Genomic DNA, 24806 nt, shown 5'->3' on the forward strand with positions numbered 1-24806 from the left:
GGGCAAAATGATTTCTAAGATCTAGCTCGTAAATTTAGTGCTTGTTCTGGTGGTTGTTGACTGAGGTGATGGTTTATTTCCTATGTACTCACATGTCTACGTGAAAGGCAAGGCATACATTGTTTTGAAGTTCTGATATTTCAAACATTAAAATGGGGTGGGAGGGTTTCAGACGTCTGTCCCAGTTTATTTATGTTTCTGAACAGTCACACGTAAAGACATTCTAAATTCTTATACTAAGTAAATTAGTCCTTAACATGCATCTTGTGAACTCTGGAAAAAGAGAATACTTCCTTAAGATACAAAGCTTAAAGTGGATTTTTCCATTTAAAATGACAACTCACAGTTTAATGTGCTGATGTTAATTAACAGAAAAGGAAGTAAGAAGAGGTTGAATATTGGCTTCGTTTTTCGTGAGAAAAAAAATTCGTTGTGTGAGCAATCTCCAGCTGGTCACACATGAGAACACAAGGTGTGATCTCACTGATTTGCAGCTGCATCACTGCTAAATATTGCCCTCAATACAAATATTTAATTTGCCAACCCCCCGCCCCCAGATCTAAGCATTCTTACAAGGAAAATCTTGTGTACTTTGGACTGGGTCTGAAAGTAGGACCACTGCTGTGTGGATCATGCAATGAAGTTGACTTGCATTTAAAACCCAAACTCTATCGATTCCCCAAAGCAACAAAACTTGTCAGTCTTATCTTTATTTGATTTTTTCCCCCATATAAACTTCCAGACTGAATTAAAGGAGCATTGAGTCATCTCTTGATAGTTAGGTATCGAGGTATCAAGGCTGAGGAATCAAGGTAAATGAACGCTGACTAAATTGTATTTTCCACCTTCAGAGTTACTGTAATTACATTTACCCAATTATTCTGAAACTCATTCAGTCATTAGGTGTGGATTTGTTTATGAAGTCAGCAACTGACAGCTGTTTGGGTCTCATTAGGCCCTGTTCTTATGTAAATGTCTCTCATAAAAACAAAATTAATTTTCATTGGGTAACAAATGTTCAGTTCATATACAATATAATTTCTCCAAGCAGGTGTATACATATTCAGTATTTCCACTCTAAGTTGTTCTATCTAGCATATTTTCCAAAGTTAACAGATCTTTGGTAATGTGGGGACCCCACCCTGGCTTGTGTGTATTCAATTTTGAGCTGTATATGTGTGAAAGCAGCAGAATGAAGATTTGCCAAAAGGAAAACTGCTTCAAACTAGACTGCACTCCCTTTTCCTCAATGCTTGGGAAAAACATGCTATTTGCAAAAGTTTGAGATGAATATAATAAATAAAGTTATCAAGAATGCCAGGGACACTAAATGCACTTTATCTTAATAGCAGAACTTTTAAAAAGCATTATAAATCCAAAGCCAATGATAATAACCAGATGAACACTATTTTTTTTTAAAGATTTTATTTATTTATTCGACAGAGATAGAGACAGCCAGCAAGAGAGGGAACACAAGCAGGGGGAGTGGGAGAGGAAGAAGCAGGCTCCCAGCGGAAGAGCCTGATGTGGGGCTCAATCCCAGGACTCTGGGATCATGCCCTGAGCCGAAGGCAGATGCTTAACCACTGTGCCACCCAGGCGCCCCCCCCCTTTTTTTTTGATATATAGCAATCATGTTTAAGTATTAGCCGGAATGTTAAAAGAAAATACCTTATTGGGTTTGTTTTTAAAAACTATTTTTAGGGGCGCCTGGGTGGCTCAGTCATTAGTGTCTGCCTTTGGCTCAGGTCATGATTCCAGGGTCCTGGGATCGAGCCCCGCATGGAGCCCTGCATCGGGCTTTCTGCTCAGCAGGAAGCCTGCTTCTTTCTCTTCCACTTCCCCTGCTTGTGTTCCCTCTCTTGCTGTGTCTCCCTCTGTCAAATAAATAAAAATCTTAAAAAAAAAAACCCAAACTATTTTTACTTTCTTTACCCAGGGCTTTGAAAAAAATTTGGAAAAGCAGAGTTTAGTTATTCACTTACATGGACTTAAAGGTAAACCGTTGCAGGAATAATCCAATAGACATCGAGGCACACTGCATTAAAATTCTACTCAATGCCCCAACATTTAATGAGTACCCAACATGTGGCAGGCGGTGTTGGAATGGAAGTGTTTAAGGGTCAAGTAGATTTCCTCTCAAGTGTCTAATAAACATTGATGAGAATTGATCTTTTCTGACTATACCAAAACTTTCAACTCAGTGGTACTATCTTGTAAGCTAGGAAATAATAATGCAACATACAATCTGAATGTGAAATAACATGCAAAGGTATTTTTTTCTTTTTTTGATAAAGGACAATATATTTTGGATTCTGCCTAAACTACATTAAGAATAATAGTTCAGCGGTGCCTGGGTGGCTCAGTTGGTTAAGCATCTGACTTCAGCTCAAATCATGATCCCAGGATCAAGCCTGCATTGGGTTTCTTATCCACTGGGGAGTCTGCCTCTCTCTCTCCCCTGCCCTTCCATGACTTGTGATCTCTCTCACTCTGCTCTCGCTCTCAAATAAATAAATAAATAAATAAATATATAAAATCTTTAAAAAAATAATAGTTTATAACATTTCTAGGGATGAAAAGACATCATCTCTGAGATATACTATTAAGATGACCTTGCCATCATAATTTTCAAATTATACCCCACAAGTCAATAAATAAAGATCAACACTTTTAAATAATAAGGGTGATACACTTATTGGTGAAATAATCATAAAGAAAAAACCTCAGTAGCTTTACAGCAAGTACTACTACTATTTCAAATTGTTGCTTTTTTATAATCATGATAGAAATGCTTGGAATATCATTGAAATTAAATACAGATCTTGATTATATTCTCAGCAGTAGACATAAAAAAAAATAGGATGTCAGAGAAAGTAGCAACTTGTCATACAAAGCATTAACAGAGTATCCAGGAAATGGCTCACAGTTGGATGTAAAAAAAATCTGTGGAAATCAAATTTCAAGCATTTTATTCCAACTGACATAATGATGAATCCTTAAAAATAATCAAGGAGGCATTCTTCTATAATTTAGTAATTCAATCTCCAACTAAAGGACATATAAAAATGTTAGGTTGTTATCTAACCAATTGTTTTTGTGTAGAACCTAACTTCCATGTAAAATAATCAAAGAAGGGTTTATTTGGTAATTTTCTCTTTACAAAAGGGCTCTTGGAAGGCTATACCACAGAAAAATGTAATTCTTGTCTCTTTCATGCTTTTTCTATTACCCATGTCACAGAATCTTAGAATTCCTGAACTGAGAAGGACTTTTAAGATCATCTAATTAAACTTCTTCATTCTACTTACAAGAAATCAGGCTTGAAGAGGTTGTGAATGGTTAAAATCATGTGATTAATTAATCACTGGTAAGGATAGACTGAGAGATCGGGACTTCTAATTTCTAGTCTAATTTCTAGCTTAAGGTTCTTTCTGGGCAAGCTTATCCTGTCCCAGAGCTCCAAACAGTACTCATGGTATTTAACTCTTCAACCCAAACCTCTCTTCTGAGCTCCAGATGGATAAATCCAGTTGGCTTCTTGACATTTCTGCTTGGATAGATAAGTATCTCAAAAGCTGCATCCCAGAAACAGAACACTTCATTTCCTGCCCCAAATCCACTCCTTCTCCAGGCTTCTCCACCTCGGTCAATGGTACGACTATCCAACAATTTCCCTGGGCCTCGGATTCACAAACTGTTTTTGATTCTTTCTTTTCTATCACAGCTCCATGTAGTGCACCAGCGCAAGCCCTACTTGATTAAAATACATTTCACAGTGATGGCTCTTGTCTTGTCTGCTATAGTCATACTCCAAGCCACCCAAACACTGAATGCCTAGAAACTTCTAACTCGACTCCCTGTCTTCGCTCTTCCTCCAGTAATCTATTCCTCATGAGCAGATGCCCAGGGTGATCAATCTAACACAAAATTATGTAATATTTAGGGAAAAATGTATTTTTCTCTTAAACACTATCAAATATTTAATTTTCTCCTTAATCACTGAGGCTTTAGCTTCTTGGGGGATGATTTTTATGGTTCCTGAAAGAATGTGAATGGAAAAACAAAGCGTGTATTAAGCTTTTGAAATAAAAAGTAGGGCTTCGCAGCAAGAAAACAGCCTTGAAATCCAAATTGTCTTGACATAGGAGAGTTTGGATTCCTGTATCTTTTCCTTCTACATATGTCAAACCTAAAGGAACTGACTCTTTGAGTTGGGGCAGAAAGGAAGGTCAGAAAAAGCTAGGACTTACAGGGTATAATGCTAAGTGAAAGTCAGACTGAGAAAGACAAATACCACATGATTTCACTCATATGTGGGATCTAAAATACTAAACAGGGGAGCTCGGGTGACTCAGTTAAGCGTTTGGCTTCGGCTCAGGTCATGATCCTGGGGGTCCTGGGATTGAGCCCTGCATCGGGCTCCCTGCTCAGCAGGGAGTCTGCTTCTCCCTCCCCCGTTTCCCTCTGCTTGTGGTCTCTCTCTCAAATAAAAAAATAAAATCATAAAAATAAAATACAAAAAATTGAATAAACGAACACAAAGCAGAATCAGACCAACAAATACAAAGAACAGAATGGTTGCCACGGGGTGGGGAGGGTGGACAAAATGGGTGAAGGGGAGTAGGAGATACAGTTTTCCGTTTAGGGAATGAATAAGTCACGGGAATAAAAGGCATGACATAGGAATACGGTCAATGGCATTTTAACAGTGTTGTGTGGTGACATACAGTAGCTACGCTTGTGAGCATAGCATAGCGTACAGAGTTGTCAAATCACTAAGTTGTGCACCTGGTATACATAATGTAACATTGTGTGTCAACCATACTAAAATTTTTAAAAAAGTAGGACAGTTTGGAAATCAAATTTTCGTCAGCTCTATTTTTCAAATATCTTTGGTATAAAAAGAAAGATCTGGGTCTTTTGATGACAAAGAAAATTCATCTTGCCATTGTTCTTAATTCTCCTTCACATTCAAGCCATGCTAACAGAGATAGTCAAAGTTAAAGTCTCAACCGTATCTATGGATGTCATCTCTCACCAAGTTTTCTGGGGAAGAAGCACTATGACTCTTCTCCACTGCATGAACTCACTGGCATGGTAAATACTTGCTGACGTGAATTCCTGACAACTCGGCATACTTGGAAGACATTCCTAAGAGAAAGGAAGGCAAAAATTAAACTTGGCTTCTATTCCTCCAGGGACAATATGTTGACTCACTCACCATAAGTGCCCAAGGCTTTAGAGAAATCTAATGTCATAATCTTAACTATTTGCAATATGTATGCAATCCATGGTTCTTCCTTCTGTGAAGCTAAAATATTTGGGAAATAATGGAAACAAGTGTCACCATGAAATTAAATGTCCTTTAATTCTCACATAAAAAAACAGACATGGATTAGGATCCATTTTTTTTGACCTGCTAACACTGGCATTTTAAAATTATTCTATTCATGTGCTATTTATGCATTTATTGCAAAGTCAGATCACTGTGTATATACATAAAGAAGTACATTTGATCTTAAGAATCTGGATCTCTCTCTCTTTCTTTCTTTCTTTCTTTCTTTCTTTCTTTCTTTCTTTCTTTCTTTCTTTCTTTCTTTCTTTCTTTCTCCTTCTCTCTCTCTCTTTTTTTTTAAAGGCAAGAGATGCCAGATTCTTAATACGGTCTACCTACAGGTAAAGAGACTTAGAAAGGAACAGATGAAGACAGGCTATAGGGAGAGAAGAAAGAGAGGAAGGAGGAAGGAAGGGTTAGAGAAAATAATATTCCAGGCACCATCCTAGAGTATTCAGTCCTGAAGTTATTCCCATTTCTTTTTAATTTTCAATTACAATTTAGTATCTGACAGTGCAGAATGTGGAATCCTTATTGCTGACTTGACGTCAATGCTAAGTCACAAATAACATTGTTCCTTTTCAACCAAACCTAAACTTTTGGAATTGTAACTCTGCTTCCTACATAAAAAGAAGGAGCTTACCTATCACAAGCATTAGAGAAAATAGACCTACCTCTTGGACCAGGTGCCAGGTGAGGCCGTGATTGGTTGAGTACTCCAGCTTCACCTGGTTGTCCATGTGCGGAGTGTATTTCTGGCCACAGCCCATCACCAAACTGAACTGAATCATATAGGATGCTCCTATCTGCATTGATTGTGTTTCCACATAGCGCATACTCGACGCAAGTTTAGAATCTCCCGTGAAACTGAAAGACAGAGGTGGGAATCAGAAGGTTAGAAACAGCGATGTATGAAGGGAAAATCGGGCTCTTCATTTCATACCATACACCAAAATAATTTCATTTTACTTGTTTAAATCTTGCCAAGCTCGAGAATGGATTTCAGTCACTCTAGTAAATGCAATTTAAAACAATCTGCCTATAAAGAAGCAATTTTTTTTAAAGTTAATATCCAGAGTTGTCAAATATATTTGAAAACAGGTACTCACTCATATATTGTTCATGAGTGTAAACCATTTGACTCATTAATCTCACTTCTTAGAATCTATCCAAAGGAAAGAATCCTAAATTCAAGGACAGTTTTATAAAATACGATGAATATTGCAGGTCTACTTAGAAGAGTAATTGGTAACCATTTCAATGTCAAACTACAGGGGAAATGGAATACTTGAGTAAATTGGGATAGCCACTTGACAGATCACCCATATTTCAAATATTTATGAAGGGAATGTAATCACATTAACATGCTTATGAGAAAATAAATTTTTAAAAATCCACAAAATGATGCATAAAGGAAAGCCACCAGAATGTTTGGAGTGGCTCTGTTTGGTGGTGGGAAACTAGACAGTTTACAGCTTTTTTTTTTTTTCCCTTATTTTCTAAATGGTCTTCAGTGTTGAGGCATTAAATACTGGAAACATCACGATGTAGTTTTAATCACTGTGCCTCAAGCCAGCAAAATTTTACTGGGTCCCAGTTAGGTACCCTGTAATTGTAAACTGTTTGAAGACAGGCACAATCACTTTTTTAGGGCAAGCTGCTCAAGGAATTTATCATCCATCAGAGGAGATTAAAATATGGACACGTTTTCACTATGGTTAATATGGGTCAACGTAAACATTCCCAGGGTTAACCCCACTGGGGTTTGTCTGCCACAATGCTTGGTGCTGGTCTTGTGAAGCAGGGCCAATACCACGCAGCAGCAGCAGCTCCTACTCATCAGGGGGCTGAGCTGATATAAAGGGAATGGTGCAAAAATCTGTGATATCTTTAGGGCATTTAATATTTTTTCTTATTTGTCCTTTGCTGAATCAGCAAAATAAGGAGCAACTCCTCTGTCTTGCTTCTTGCAGACGTTAAGATGACATTCAAAGATGGGACATTGTCCATATAGAGGATCATCATGGGTTTGGGTTCAAGGTTACAAAATGCAACAAGCTTTTTCCTAACAATGACTAATTACTCTTTACCAATTTCAAATTAAGTTTTTACACTTTGACAATGCATAGAAGAATAAAATGGTTAAGAGACCCAAATTCTTCTTTAGCTGAATGGTCAGTAAAAGGAAGGGATGTCTCATATTTATCACTGCTCGTGTTACACATCCAGTGAGTACAACTTGTTTATCATTAAAAATAAAGATGCCCACTGTTGTTGAGGCTAGGCCATCTCCTCAGACGGTGCTAAGCACAATACCCACATTATCATCCTTAATTCCATCCTTACAATAACTCTGTGATGTAGGAGTAATATCTCTAGGTAACAGATGGGCAAATGGGGATAGTAAATGGTAGAGACGGTATGAACTCACCTTGCCCAACTCTAAAACCTCTTAACCAGTACACTATCTCTCTGTCTTTCTATTGCTATAATATGGAGAAGAAAATACTGCAGTTTTGAATTACTTTCATATACAGTTAATTTAAAAATCATTAACTTTCTGTTACTGTGTAATGATACTTTGGTGTTAGAGATAATAAACCCATGATTGCCTCTGGGTGACAGAGCGTATGGGATGTATGCTCGCAAACACAAAGCTGCAGAATGCAATTTCTAGCAATGTTACAAAACAAAAGAATCAACATAGAAGAAAAAACACTAGTAAGCTCTACAAGCACACACTAGTCCATATAAATTCCAGAGTCTTTTAAGTAAGCAAAAAAAAGTCCTGACTGCTTCTCTCCATGAGAAATAAATGTTGCTTTTAACTTGCTCTTTCTAGTGCCCTTTGTGAGGAAGGTAAACAGAGGGAGCCAACTAATTAGCCATTTGAATTGTTTACTTTAAAGTTATACTATCTATCCTAGGCAAATGGGAAAAACCACACAGTGTGGGGCAGCACAGTCTGCAGTCCATGGAGAGCCACTAGAACTTTCTCACTCAGATCCTGCACGGTATTTCCTCACCCCTGCATTTCTGAAATAATTTAAGATTATTTTCACAATCAGCTCCTTGTAAATTACTCCCTTCAGAGATGGTTTAGTGTCCTTGCAATTCTAAGAGAAGCAAGGAGAAATGTTATGTTTTGTAAATACTGCTTGCACCTAACTCTTGCATGGTTACAATCGAACATGAACCTGGTTGAAGACAGTGAGTATTCAGACCTGAGAAGGATGTGCTCTGTGAGCTACCCTCACAATAACAGCTTTTAAAGGTGCCAAGACACCAAGAAAGAAAAAACATAAAAATGATATAAAAGGACAAGTGTCTCAGGTGCCTGGCTGACTCAGTCGATAGAGCATGTGACTCTTGATCTCGGGGGGTTGTGAGTTTGAGCCCTGCACTGGGTGTAGAGATTACTAAAAATAAAATCTTTAAAAAAAGGACAAGAGTCTAAATGAGGTCTGTTAATCGGTGACAATAAAATTCTTACTTAGCACAAATATCTGTTCCACCAGTAGTTGTGTCTTTTCTTGTTTTTGTTGTAAGCTAGAGATTAGAAATCTATTTGCTTTCTAACCAAAATGCCTGCCATACCTCATGGTATCATATGATACCTATCCTATCTTTTTTTTAAATTTAAATTCAATTAGCCAACATAGAGAACATCATTAGTTTCAGATGTAGAGTTCAATAATTCATCAGTTGCATATAACACCCAGTGCTCATCCCATCATGTGCCCTCTTTAATGCCCATTGCCAGCTACCACATTCCCCCACCCACCTCCCCTCCATCAACACTCAGTTTGTTTCCTATAGTTAAGAGTCTCTCATGTTTTGTCTCCTCTCTGATGACTTCCCATTCAGTTTTCCCTTCCTTCCCCTACGATCCTCTGTGCAGTTTCTTATATTCCACATAGGAGTGAAACCATATGATAATTGTCTTTCTATGATTGACTTATTTCGCTTAGCGTAATACCCTCCAGTTCCATCCATGTCATTGCAAAGGCAATATTTCATTTTTTGATGGCTGTGTAATATTCCATTGTGTGTATGAGTGTGTGTGTGTGTGTGTGTGTGTGTGTGTACACCACATCTTCTTTATCCATTCATCTGTCAATGGACATCTGGCTCTTTCCACAGTTTGGTTATTTTGGACATTGCTGCTATAAACATTGGAGTGCAGATGCCCCTTCGGATCACTATATTTGTATCTTTGGGGCAAATAGCCAGTAGTGCAATTGCTGGGTCATAGGGTAGCTCTATTTTCAACTTTTTGAGGAAATTCCACACTGTTTTCTAGAGCGGCTGCACCAGCTTTCATTCCCACTGACAGTGTAGGAAGGTTCCCCTTTCTCTGCATCCTCGCCAACATCTGTTGTTTTCTGACCAGCCATTCTGACTGGTGTGAGGTGGTATCTCATTGTGGTTTTGATTTGTATGTCCCTGATGCCAAGGGATGTTGAGCATTTTTTCATATGTCTGTTGGCCACTTGTATGTCTACTCTGGAAAAATGTCTGTTGATGTCGTCCACCTTGTTTCCATAGTGTAGTGGTTATCACAGTGGTATTCACCTCACCTATCCTGATACCTTATTGGAAGCAAAATAACACAAGAAAAGCACAGACATCTATGCCTTAAAATCTTGACCATTCATAGTACAAGTTCACTCAGTTGTTTAGGATTATTCAAGACTGGCTGAAAGCCAGTAATATTAGGTCAGCTTTTCCCCTCCTAAATACACTGATGTTCTCACTCAGCTGGAGCTGTAGAGGTGAGAATTTCACAGACTGCCATCCTTTAATTGATAAAACTGCTCCTCTTTGTTGCTTAAGTCAAGATAGGTTCATAAAGGCAAAAATGAAGCTGAACTTCTCTGTTAGAATCAGAGAAATGAAAAAGAATGGTCCACATCAGCCTTTTGGGGAGAAATTCTGGAGACAGAATGCATTGGGAATCGGGACGCTTAGTTTCATTCATGTTGATTTTCAAGAGTGCCTCAAAAATAAAGGAACGGTAAAAAAGCTCCTGCATGTAATTACAAGATTTAACAAGAAAATGGGGACAATTCTTTCCGCTAGGACAAGATTACCTCTGGTAAAATGGATGACACCGTAATGTAACTCAGGTCTCCACAGTTCTATACTTAGTCCATAGCACAGCTCCTTTGCCTCCTCCTCCCTTGTTAATCTCACATACTGCCAAGGACCTGTTTTCCCAACTAGGTTGGAAGCCTCCCTGCAGAGAGAGATCATATCTCATTCACCCCATCCCCTGAAGCACTCAGAACCTGTGCACCTCACAGAAGCACCAGCTGTTGTGGCAGGACATCGTGGCTTTCCAATAGCTAGATTATCTTTTTGACCTTTGAGTCAAGGTCATTTGGGAGGCCATCAGGGATCCTTAACACTGGATTATGGAGATGAAAAACCAGAGGCTGAGTTGCTGGCCCCAGAATCACACAGTCACTAAAAAGCTAGAAACCAGGCCTTCTGATTTCTACTTGGATGTCCTTTTCACTATGTCATGCCTATTAAAGGCACTTAAAGAACGTTGAATAAAATGAGCACATGAGTGAGGCTTCTCAACTGGGAAGAAAGCAAGTTTCACAAAACCATAGTTACTTACATGCTCTAGTGAACACAGACAAGGTTTTTTGTTTTTAGTTTTTTGTTTTTCAAAATGAAATTAGAAGTTTAATGAACATTCTGGATATACATTCCATTTTATCATCCCAGGTAGTAATTTTTTTTTTTACTTTTATGTGTATTATAAAAAGTGTATTTGCCTAATACAATGATAAAATAAACAAATTTTTCTTATATTTTTCCCAAAAAGAGCTTTGATAAGTCGATGGAAATGTAATACTTCTTGTTTGTTTAAAAGCCTTACCGGTTTGTGTTTAACTCTACAGATATTTATTCAGTTGGGCCATTAAACTGCTAATACTTTATATTGTTTAACAATAAAGTATTTGTAGGAAAACTGCTTTTTTGACCATCTAATAGTCATATCCTAAGACTCAGCCCAGATACTTCCTTATGTATAAAGAAGTTTGATCTTCTGTAAAGACTTTACCACTCTGTAGTGCCTTATTATTTCTTATTATAGCCCCTATAAAATTGGTAATACTGTTTTTTTGTTTAGATTTTCTTCATTTATCTAAACTATAAGCTCTTCAAGTAAAGAACTGACAGGGGAAATTACATAACGAACACAGACAAGGTTTTGAAGTTATCCTCACTTAAAGAAATCACTCTTCCTGCATTTCCCCAGCAGCTCTTTCCCATCTCCATAAAAATGCTCTTTTATATGAAGGCGGATATACATAACCAACATAAATGGGAGAACACCCACCGCAAAATTCCTTCAAGGCAAATTCACCCAGGGACTGAGCCATTTTCAACAACTGATCCCATCTCTTTAAGAAAGGTTTGATAATGGGGTGTCTGAGTGGCTCAGTTGGTTAAGCACCTGACTCTTGATTTCAGGGTCCTGCGATCCAGCCCTGTGTTTGATCCTGGAGTCTGCCTGGGATTCTCTCTTTCTCTCTCCCTTGCCCCACCCCCACTTGCCCTACCCTGCTCCCCGAACATGCACTCGCATGCTCTCTCTCTCTCTCTCTCTCTCAAAAAGAAGAAAAAGTTTAGTAAGCTAGACAATGCGCCTGAAGTCTCACTACCAGTATGCCACAAGACAAGATAATGCACCAATAGTTACATTTCTTGGAAACCTAAGCAATATTCCATGATTTTCAAGGACCCCACAGAAAAGAAAAGCTCTGCAAAGCTCATTTCCACAACAATACAGGGGCAACATAAAACTGGTTTTGGTTTGATACCACTCAGGAGTTCTATTCATCTGTAAAAGGACATGTAAATGAATCTAAGCCTAATACCATCCTTTTTGTTTTGTTTTTGCAATCATCAAAGAAATATTTGGAGTTGACTGTCTTGTTGATATTGTGGAATTAAAGGTGGCATTTTAACTTATTTGCTATTTCTATAATATTATATTTCAAAACAGAAATAACTACTATTTTAGTGGATTATATAAATTTTAAATTTTTTGGAAAAACCAATCTGACAATATAGAAGTATTTTTTTTTTAAAGTAAAAATTCACAGTTCTACTACCTAAAGATGATCCCTGCTAACATTTTGGTATAAATACTTCCAGATTTCATTATGTTTATGGACACATAAACACTCACTTTTCTTTCTTTCCAAAAAATTATCATAAAATCATAATAAACCTGTTTGGTTTTTTTTGAAAGAGAGTGAGAGAGTGTGCACACATGAGAGGGGGTAGGAGAGGGGCAGAGGGAAAGGGAGAGAGAATCTTAGGCAGGTTCCATGTTCAGCAGGGAGTGGAGGTGGGGCTTGATCCACAGATCATGACCTGAGCCGAAATCAAGTCAGCCACTTAACCGACTGAGCTACCCAGGTGCCCCTCTCTCTCTCTCTCTTTTTTTTTTTTCCTTTTTACAACTATTTCACTGACATCTCTCCCTACTGAAAAAAATGTTGAGAATAAAGCCTATCTCCAATTATGGAACTCTTTGGAGATTGTTCCATTTTTCACTGTTATAAACAATGCTTCTATAATATGCATCCTTATATATCTTCGTGTACTGGTCCAATTATTTCCTTAGGATAAATTCCTAGAAGCAGTATTGCTTGGACAAAGCAAATTTTAAAAATGAGCATTTACTGCCAAGTTGCCCTCAAAAAAGGTGGTACTGAGTTAGGGCAGTGGGAAAAACAGCCTTCCAGTTATGAAATGAGTAAGTCACAGGAATTAAAGGCACATCATACTGAATATAGTCAAGGATACTGTCATAGTATTGTGTGGTGGCAGATGGTAGCTACACTTGTGGTGAGCACAGCATAATGTAGACAGAAGCTGAATCACCATCTTGTACACCTGAAACTAACGTAACACTGTGTGTCAACCATACTCAAATTAAAAAAAAAAAACTTTTTAAAGTTCTTGTGTATTTCTAAGTAGCTTATTTATTTTGTTGATGTGGCCATCAAGGGTGTGGCAAGAGAGAAAAATACATGAGGAATCTTTGAAATTCTTTTTTTACCCTTCCAACTATGAGAAGCCAAGCAGGGCCATTTTAAGACTTTTAAAGGACCTTGATAATTTTAATGTTGGAAACCCCATTATACATCATGGCAAACACATTAAAATACAGCCATGTCCATTAAAGATTTTTTTTTCGCTGTAAAAACCTTCAAATGGATTTCATAATTTTGCCTTTAAATTTTATTTGGCTACTAGTAATGCTTATATGCTTATATTTTACATTTGGTTGTAATTTTTCAGCATACTCAGGAATCTGACCAAAATATTATTTCCAGTATCATGAAATTTTATGAATATTCAAATTTAGCAATGAATGGAGTTAACATATATTATGTTTTGTAGATAGTTAATTTAAATTTATTAATTCTTAATTTTCTTATCATATTTTTGAGAAAATATTCATTTCCTCAACTCCTGGAAAGCTTGCTGGCCCTGGCATGTGCCCAAAATGACTAATAAAAGAACTTCCCAGGAAGAGGCAGAGCTAATGCAAAGGTGCTAGAAGAGGAAAGAGCTTGACTTGCTGGAGCAGAGAGAAGGGAGATCAACATGTTTGGGGTGGACTGAGTGAAAGGCAGGGAGGCAGGAGAGGCCAACTGGGTCAGGCCATTCTGTCTACCCTGGAGATCTCCTGAACCACTGTCCATAGAAAGTAATTGTCTCAGCTTATTGAATTTCTGTTTCAACAAGCCACACATACCATGAAACTAAATCATCAAATGTAGAATTCTCTTATTAATTTGTTTAGTGATGTGTTCTCTTACTTCCAAAATCTCACTTAGCTACTTAGTCCAAATGGGAGATTTTTAGGGAAATCTCACTTTGGAGAAATAAATGACTTAAAAGTCAACTGTCTGGATGACAACAGGACGTGAGTGTTGGAACACAGCCATTTTATCCATTTCTTTGGCAGGTCCTAAGGCTTTGTCCTTCAATATATATCTTCAAGTGGTCCACTTCTCCACTGCATCATTCTGTTCCTAGCATCATTATAAGCACATGCAAATGACACCATTAGCCTCTGAGTTGAGTTTTTTTTACTGCTTCTTCTATTACCCTCTATCATCTGTTCTCCAAAGAGCAGCCATAGCAATTTTTAAAATATAAGAACGAACACATCACTCCTCTGCTCAAACTACTAGGTTCCCATAAAACTCAGAGTAAATTCCAAAATCTTTATTTTGTTCTATAAGGTCCTAGGGGCACCTGGATGGCTCAGTTGGTTAAGCATCCGACTCTTGATTTTGGCTCAGGGTCATGATCTCAGGGTTGTGAGATCAAGCCCCAAGTCAGGCTCTGTGCGGAGTGTGCAGCCTGCTTAAGATTCTCTTTCCTTCTCCCTCTGCCCCTCCCCCTTCTCTAAAAATAAATAAATACAAGGTCCTAATACAATCTAGTTCCTTGCCTGCCTCAGGGCCTTTGCTCTTATTATTCTCTCTACCTGCGATGCTTTCCTAGCACACTTTTACACACTGTCTCTCATTATCCTAGTCTCTGTTCTAATGCTTTCCTGACGATCTTACCTAAAATCATTTTGGTCTCCACTTATGCTATCTAACACTCCATTCATTTATCCTCACAGCACTGACCACTTTCTGAAATATTATTATGAATTTGTTTACATGGCTAATGGTGTTATTCCCCTTTAGACTGTAAACTCTGCAAACAAAAGACTTTTCTATCTTCATCTCCAATACCAACCGCAACACCTCTAGCACAAATAGTGCCAACATGCAATCAATAAACAGTCAAATGTATAAATAAGTCTATCAATGGATGAAAAATTTCATGTAACAAAAATCCTCATGTTAAAAAGCCTAATAAGTAGACTCTATTTTAGAAAGTCATTTGTGAACCTATTTGGGGGAATACTCAATTATATTACCAATTTTAGAGAGGCACTGATACGCCTGGGTACTGAAAGTACTCTTTAAATAGTTGTTGAAAACAACAGTTAGTGACTTGTCAGTTTGTCACTCAATGTATTTACCTTATGTATCTGCTAAGCTTCCAAGAACGATCACTTACCGTAAAATGGTCGTTGAAGTGGCTCTTGGGAGCCACCTCACCCCAAGTGGCTTCCCTGAGCAGCACAATTTAAATTGATTTACATCTCTTTTTTAAGAGTCTCTGTAAAAAATATTCCCAAGAATACTCTAGGCTTACTAATAAACTATTTAAACTGACAAAATTTCTAGATAAGATATGGGTTGATGTTGAATGAAGGAAAAATCCTAAGGAAAAGTACTTGGCTGTGTCTTCTAAGAGAAGCTGCTGGTGGCATTGATAAAACTGAGTATTCTTTTTGATGTAATCGTCAATGGGATTGTTTTCTTAACTTCTTTTTCTCATAGTTCATATTTAGTGTATAAACGTTTGATTTTTTTTCTATATTGATTTTGTATCCTGCATTGTTATTGAATTTGTTTAAAGAATATTCTACTGGAATAAACAACAGAATATTCTTTAAACAAATTCAATAACAATGCATGATATGGACTCTGGGAAACAAACTGAGGGCTTCAGAGGGGAGGGGGGTGGGAGATTGGGATAGGCCAGTGATGGGTAGTAAGGAGGGCACGTATTGCATGGTGCACTGGGTGTTATACACAAGTAATGAATCATGGAACTTTACATCAAAAACTAGGGATGTACTGTATGGTGACTAACATAATATAATAAAAAATATTATTAAAAAATAAAGAATATTCTATTGGAATAAACAAAATAGGCAAAATTTAGCTAGACTCACACACACACACACACACACACACACACACACACAAGACTCAAACAAATAAAATCAGAAATGAAAGAGAAGTTACAGCTGATACCACAGAAATACAAAGGATTCTAAGAGAACTATGAACAATTATACGTCAAAAAATTAGACAACCCAGAAGAAATGAATAAATTCCTGGAAACATACAACCTACCAAAACTAAATCCTCAACACAATATTAGCAAACTGAATTCTAAAATACATTAAAAGGATGATACATCATGATTATGTGGGATTTATTCTAGGGATGCAAGGTTGTTTCCACATGTGCAAATCAATCAGTGTGATATACTACAAACAAAATTAAGGATAAAGATCATATGATCTTCTCAAGAGGTACAGAAAAAGCATTTGGCAAAATTCAATATGCATTTATGATAAAAACTCTCAACAAATTGGGTATAAACGGAATGTACCACAACATAATAAAGGTCACATATGAAAAGCCCACAGCTAATTTACCATACTTAATGGTGAGAAGCTGAAACTTTTCCTCTAAAAGCAGTAACCAGAGAAGGATGCCCACCCCACTTTTATTGAGCATAGTACTAGAAGTCCTAGTGAGAGCAATTAAGCAAGAAAAATAAATAAAAGGCTCTAAGTCAGTAAGGAAGAAGTAAAATTGTCTCTATTTGCAGATGACATGATATGTATAAAAAACTTTAAAGCCTTCACCAATAAACTGTAAGAACTGATAAACAAATTCAGTAACAATGCAGGATACAAAATCAATATAGAAAAAAAATCAAATGTTTATACACTAAAAATGAACTGTGAGAAAAAGAAGTTAAGAAAACAATCCCATTGATGATTGCAAAATACCTAGGAACAAATTTAACCAACCAGGTGAAAGACCTATACATTGAAGTCAATAAGACAATGATGAAAGAAATTGTAGAAGACACAAACAAAGGGGCACCTGGGTGGCTCAGTAGGTTAAGTGTCTACATTCTGCTCAGGTCATGATCTCAAGGGTCCTGGGATCGAGCCCCACATGGGTTTCCCTGCTTGGTGGGGAACCTCTTCTCCCTCTCCTCCCTGCTTGTACCCTCTCTCACTATCTGTCTCTCAAATAGATAAAACCTTAAAAAAAAAGACACAAATAAATACAAAGATACTTCATGTTCATGGATTGGAAGAATTAATGTTTAAATGCCCATTTAGTTGCTACTCAAAGCAATCTACAGATTTAATGAAATCCTAATTGAAATTCCAGAGGCATTTTTCACAGAAATAGAACAAACAATCCTAAAATTTTTATGGAACCACAAAAGACCCCAAAAGCAATCTAAGCAATATAGCCAAAGCACTCATGAGAAGGAAGAACAAAGCTGGAGGCATTATACTTCCTGGTTTTAAACTACATTACAAAGGTATAGTAATCAAAACAATATGGTATTAGCATGAAAACAGACACATAGATCTAACAAAGAAGAGAATAGAGAGCTTAGAAATAAACCCATACAGATATGGTCAATTCATTTTTAACAAAAGAGCCAAGAATGTACAATGAGGAAAGGACAGTTTCTTCAGTAAATGGTATTTGGAAAACTGGACAGCCAAATGCAAAAGAATGAAACTGCACCATTATCTCACACTGTACACAAAAGTTAACTCAAAATATGAATCAAAACCTTGAACATAAGGCCTGAAACCATGAAACTCCTAGAAAAAAACAGATGGTAAGCATCTTGACATAGATCTTGGGGATTTTTTTTTGGATCTAACACCAATCAAAGGCAACAAAAGCAAAATTCAACAAGTAGGACTACATTAAACTAAAAGGTTTCTTCACAGCAAAGAAAATCATTAAGAAAATGGAAAGGCAACCTATGAAATGCGGCAAAATATTTGCAAATCATATATCCAATAGGGAGTTAATATCCAAAATGAATAAAGAACACATACCATTCAATGGCAAAAACAAATAATCTGATTAAAAACAGGCAGAGGATGTATGCAGATACTTTTCCAAAGAATACATGCAAATGGCCAACAGGTATGAAAAGCTGCACATGACTAATGCAAATGAAAACTACAGTGAGATATTACCTCACACCTGCTAGAATGGCTGTTACCAAAAAGACAAAAAATAGCAAGTATTGGTGAGGATGTGGAGGAAAGGGAACCCTCGTGCACTGTTGGTGGGAATGTAAATTGGTGCACCCACTATGAAAAGCAGTATGGAGGGTCTTCAAAAAATTAAAAATAGAACTACCATATAATCCAGCAATTCCACTCCTGAGTATATATATATGAAGAAAATGAGGTCATTATCTTGAAAAGATATATATATTCTCATGTTCATGGCAGCATTATTTACAATAGCGAAGACACGGAAACAACCTAAGTGTCCATCCATGGATGAACCGGTAAAGAAAATGTGATATATATGTACAATAGAATGTTTTCAACCATAAAAAAGAAGGAAATCCTACCATTCACAATAACTTGGATTGACCTTGAAAAAAACCCAAACTCATAGATAACAAAGAACAGACTGGTAGTTGCTCGAGGTGGGGGCTAGGGAGTGGGTGAAATGGGTGAAGATGGTCAAAAGGCACAAACTTTCAGTTATAAGATAAGTAAGTTATGGGGGTATAATGTACAGCATGAAGACCATAGTTAGACTGCACAGGCATATCTCCGATATGTTACAGGTTCAGTTCCAGACCACCCCAATAAAATAAATGTCCAAAAAAGCGAGTCAGACGAATTTTTTGGTTTCCAAGTGCATACAGAAGTTATGTTTACACTATACTATAGTATGCTAAGTGTGCAATAGCATTATGTCTAAAAAAATGTACATACCTTAATTTAAAAATATTTTATTGCTAAAAAATGCTAACCATCATCTGAGCTTTCATTGAATCATTATCACTGATCACAGATCACTACAAAAATATATTAATAATGATAAAGTTTGAAATATTGTGAAAGTTACCACAATGTGATACAGAGACACCAAACAAACAAATGCCAATAGAACTCTGCTTGACACAGGGTTGCCACAAACCTTCAATTTATAAAAAACCCCATGTATCTGCAAAGTATGATTAAGCAAAGCATATAAAACGAGGTATGCTTATATTGTGTATTTGAAAGTTGCTAAGAGAATAGATCTTAGTTCTCGTCACAAGAAAAAAATATTTATAGCTATGTGAAGTGACTGGATGTTGACTAAACTTAGTGTGGCAATCATTTCACTATGTATACATATATCAAATCATTATGTTGTGTACCTAAAACGAACACAATAGTATATGTCAATTATATCACAATAAAACTGGCAAAAATTAAAGTGGAAAAAAAAGATGGAAAAAAGCTGTAGTTTTTATCTTTAGTGGTGCTTGAGGAAAAGCAGATTTAATTAAAAGATTTAGGGACCAACGAGATGTACAAATGTTGAAAGCCTTCCTAGGTACTTTGATGGGTGTTAAAATAGAAGGTACTCATTCCTTATTATGTGTAATTTTGTTTTTTTTAATTAAAGCACTCTCTTTTCTTTATACCAGTAAATCAGTACTACTTGTCATGTTAGGGTTGGTTTTTAGAAAGAGAAATTTCCTAAGGTTTGTCTTGAAAGTGGAGAGAAAACAAAAGAGCAACATGCAAAAGTGAAATGAGTGGTGAATGACAACAGGCACGAGAAAACAGGGTAATGTGATGTGGTATTTGGTGCTGTGATGGGAGGATCTGGGAAGCCTAGTTTCTCACACCAGCCGCAGGTGGCACGGTCAGCCCTGGGGATGCAGGAAAATAGAGGTGTAAAAGGGAGAGGCAGCTACAGGGTGGGTGTTCCATGTAATGAAATCCTCATGTTGAAAAAGCCTAACTTTTTTTGATGCGTTGAAGATTTTATTAGCGTTCAGTTTAAAAAAGCTTTACATCTGTGGTATGCCAAGACACAGGAGTTCTTAAAGAAGTTACCCTTGGGGCGCCTGGGTGGCTCAGTCGGTTAAGCATCTGCCTTCAGCTCAGGTCATGATCCCAGGGTTCCCTGCTCAGCCGGGAGTCTGCTTGTCCCTCTTCTTCTGCCCCTCCCCTCGATCCTGCTCTCTCTCTCTCAAATAAATAAATAAAATCTTAAAAAAAAAAAAAAACCAAACCCACTCTTAACTTTCATTGATTAACTTTTCTACTTTTTAATCTCTATTTCATTTATTTCTGCTCTGATCTTTGTTATTTCCTTCATTCTGCCAACTTTGGGCTTAGTTTTTCTTTTTTATCTACTTCTTTGAAGTGTAAGTTAGGTTATTTACTTGAGATCTTTCTTGTTTCTTAATGTAGGCATTTATTGTTATGAAACTTCTTTTTGCTGCATCCCATACATTTTGGTATGCTCCAATTCCATTTTCATTTGTCTCAAGATATTCTTTGATTTTTCTTTTGATTTTCTTGACCCATTAATCTCCATTTTTATGTATCCCATACATTTTGGTATGCTCTAATTCCATTTTCATTTGTCTCAAGATATTCTTTGATTTTTCTTTTGATTTTCTTGACCCATTAATCTCCACATTTATGAATTTTCTAATTCTCTCCTTGTAATGATTTTCTAATATCATACCATTGTGGTAGAAAAAGCTGCTTGATATGATTTCAGTCTTCTTAAAAATTTTAAGACCTGTTTTGTGTCCTAGCATATGATCTATCCTGGAGAATATTTTGTGTGTGCTTGATAAGATCATGTATTCTTTGCACGGGATGGGATGTCCTGTAAATATCTGTTAAGTCCATCTTGTCTAACGTGACCTTAAGTTCAGTGTTTTCTTATTGATATTCTGTCTGGATGCTCTATCCATTGATGAAAGTGGGTTACTGAAGTCCTCTGTTGTTACTACATTGTTGTCTATTTTTTCCTTCAGGTCTGTTAATATTTGCCTTATATATTTAGGTCCTCCTATGTTGGGCACATACATATTTACCACTGTATATTCACTTGTTGGACTGACCCCTTCATCATTATATAATGACCTTCTTTGTCTCTTATTACAGTTTTTTTCCCTAAAGTGTATTTTGTCTGATATGAGCATAGTTAACCCTGCTTTCTTTTGGTTTCCATCTGTATGGAATATCTTTTCCATCCTTTCACTTTCAGTCTGTATGTAGTCTTTTTTTTTTTTTTTTAAAGATTTTATTTCTTTATTTGACAGAGATAGAGACAGCCAGTGAGAGAGGGAACACAAGCAGGGGGAGCGGGAGAGGAAGAAGCAGGCTCATAGCAGAAGAGCCTGACGTGGGGCTCGATCCCGTAACGCCGGGATCACGCCCTGAGCCGAAGGTAGACGCCCAACCGCTGTGCCACCCAGGCGCCCCTGTATGTAGTCTTAAAGCTAAACTGAGTCTCTTGCAGGCAGCATATAGTTGGGTCTTATTTTTTTTTATTCATCCAGCCACTCAATGCCATTGATTGGAGCATTTAGTCCATTTACATTGAAGGTAATTATTGATAGGTATGGACTAACTATTCCCGTTCGTTAACTGTTTTCTGGCTGTTTTTAATTTATTTGTTCATTTTTTCTCTTGCTCTTTTCCTTTGTGATTTGGTAATTTTCTGTAGTGGTATGCTTAGATTCCTTTCTCTTTCTCTTTTGTGTATTTACTATAGATTTTTGCTTTGTTGGCACCATAGGCTTATATAAAATATCTTATATTTGTAACAGTCTATTTGAAGCTGATAACTTAAGTTTGAATGCATACTAAAAAGCTCCACATTTTTACTCCCTCTACCCACATTTTATGGTTTTGATGTTACAATATACATCTTTTTATCTTGTGTATCCATTAACAAATTATTGTGATTATAGTTATTTTTCCTACTTTCCTCTTTTAGTCTTCACACTAAGTTTATAGTGATTTAGCTGCCATCATTACAACATTGGAGGTAGAAAAAGTTACACATATCTACCTTTGCCAGGGAGGTTTATACTTTCAAATGTTTTTCTATTGCTAGTTAGTTCCCTTCTTTTCAGCTTTCAAAGCACCCTTTAACATTTCTTGTAAGGCCTGCCTAACAGTGCTGAACCCCTTCAGCTTTTTCTTTTCATTTTTTTTTTTTAAAGTACGCTCCACACTTAACATGGGGCTTGAACTCATGACCCTGAGATCAAAAGTCACATGCTCTACTGACTGGGCCAGGCAGGCACCCTGAACTCCTTCAGCATTTGCTTGTCTGGAAAACTCCTTATATCTGCTACTAAAACCAAATGTCAATTCTAATATGCAATAACAACCATCCCTCACAGTTATATACACTTTGAAACCAAAATCTTATATATATGACAGCAATGTCCTTACCACCTATACACCTCGCTAGTCTATTAGATAAGATAGAGGAATGTCAATATCCCTTGGTATTATCACTAATAGCATTAGTCAGATAATCTTTAATGAACCTCAATTAAAATTATTCCCTTAGTGATCTTAAAATATATGGAGGAAGTTTTAAAGACTATTTTTAGAACATAAAGCAGATAGAGGTTCTGATATCAGATACTGTGCATGGAAGAAAGGAAAGTACTACAAATAATTAACAACAATTCATTACTCTGTGGAAAAAAGTGCTCTATGATGACACATTGTAAAGTGATTTATAGCATATTGACTCTAATTCTTCTAATGAAAAAGCAATTGTCCAAGTTCTCCCTGGAGAACGCTCAGCAACAACAATCCATGCACATGGAAAGTCATGAGTTAGAAAACGAGAACCAAATGAACTCACAGCTGGGAAAAGCCAACAATAATTAATTTAACACCAGCCATTTGTAGAGAACACGTATACATTTCAAAATTTCCCTTGAGAGGAACAAGGTCATTGAAGGGCAGAGGCTACATACTTGAACATGTTCAAAGAATGTTTACTTAATAAGATAATATGCTCCAAAGATTTTACATAAAAAAAAATAACAACTCATCTTGGACTAGGAGGTTAGGATAAATAGTTGGTAATACCATTACTCAAATTTCAATATTGTAACAAGTGCTTCTGAAAAACATTGCCAAAGTGAGCTCTTGTTGAACTTGAACAATATATTCCTCAACAGCAGCAGAGAGAAAACAGTGTCATTAAAAAGGGCTTTATTCTGACTCATTGGCTAAGAAAATGGGAACAGTTTGAGATCTTCCGTGTTGTTTCATTTTAATGAGCAGCGAGAATTTTTCATGTCCTTATTAAAGTGGTTAATGTATTTCTCTAGTCTCATTATCACCGCCAGAGTATACTCTGTTGTTTCATAACCAAGACAACTCCTTTTCGTTTCAGAGAAGATCAGAAAGTCAAATCTGATTGCTCACATGTGGTTGTTAATAAAACTCCCACGGTGCTGCTTAAGGTGCCTATGGGGATTGTACAATTATTTATATTTTCTTATAGTTTTCTATAATTACTGTGATTGTATTTTCACAAAGTAAATGTATCTCCACCAATTAAAGCAGTGGTGGGTTAAGAATATTCATCAGACTCGTGTGAAAGGATATTGTTCTTAGGGTTTTGATCAAAGCACAGAAATTAAACTGCTGTTATCATGCATTCAACCCAAGTGTTAAATTAAAATGCTCAGCAACTTTGGAGTTTATTTGAGCAGATGTTAACTATTTATGAAAATAAACATGATACAGGACTTGCATTCATGATATGACTCTTTGTTGCATTAAAAGTGCTGGAAAAAAACCTACAGAAATCTTGGAGGATATGGTTTATGGTATATGGCTGATTTGAATTACTGCTAATTCAGGTCAATTTAAATTTTCAGAAGCATGTAATTCTAAGAAATCTCATTTTGGTTTACATCTCTGTATCTTCTTACTTCGCCTCAACCCTTTGTCTTCCTTGAAGGCTCGGGGACTAAGAAAGAACATCCATAAGAACAAGCATCTGAGGCTATCAAATAAAAAACAAACAATATAGCCTTTCACACTTTCCCATATAGAAATTTCATTCTATCTATTTCAACAGTGCTTGCAGCAAAAGTGACCAGCTGTACTTCCATTCCATTAGCTGTCATTTTGATGCTAGAATGTTAGCCTGCTGTGTGTGAGATGTGATGTCCATGCACAATTCCCATCAAAGGTAATTTTCTGTGCAATGGTGTGTAAAATTTACCTCTAATTATGATAAGGTCACTGATGGGTCATTTATGATATGTTCTCTGGAAACAACTGCAGTGAATAGCTTTTGGTGAGATTCGTCTGGAGAAATTAAATTGGTCTGATGATGACTCCATAGAAAGTAAAACTCTCTTAGAAAATTATTCCTCAATCATGTTTAAGGCCCTAGAGGAACCCAGAGAGGGGCAGTACGTGCACTGGTGAAGGCTGTGGGTTTTGGTATGATGCAGGCCTGAGTTTTAATCTAGAGTCACTGGGCCAGGAGCCCTACATGGTCTGGCCTCTGCACTACTCTTGGCTTCTATTCCTGACATTTGCTCCCTCCCTCCCTGGGCTTCCTGGTCCTTGAATATGCCATGGTTAGTCGCCCTTCTGGAGTTTTTGCGTGGCAAATTTTCCTGTGGTTGGAATGTTCTTCTTTCAGATCTTCATGTGGCTGGAATTTCCTTTTTCTTCTACATTCTAATCAGTAGAATGCATCAT

The 24806-nt window shown here is 36.9% G+C and overlaps 1 protein-coding gene across 2 annotated transcripts in view; it reads right to left on the minus strand.

Annotated features, from left to right (window-relative positions):
- RELN (reelin) overlaps positions 1–24806 on the minus strand; it is a 482353-nt gene that overhangs the window by 122706 nt on the left and 334841 nt on the right. For both annotated transcript variants that reach the window (XM_087861166.1, XM_087861167.1), the window contains exons 21-22: positions 6013–6205; positions 5042–5154 (exon numbers count right to left, since the gene is read on the minus strand). In XM_087861166.1, the coding sequence (XP_087717292.1) occupies positions 5042–5154; positions 6013–6205 (306 nt within the window). The remainder of the gene's footprint in view (positions 1–5041; positions 5155–6012; positions 6206–24806) is intronic.

Source organism: Ursus americanus, chromosome 3, assembly GCF_024610735.1.
Source record: "Ursus americanus isolate L20-20 chromosome 3, mUrsAme1.1.p, whole genome shotgun sequence".
In the NCBI taxonomy this organism is placed as follows: domain Eukaryota; kingdom Metazoa; phylum Chordata; class Mammalia; order Carnivora; family Ursidae; genus Ursus; species Ursus americanus.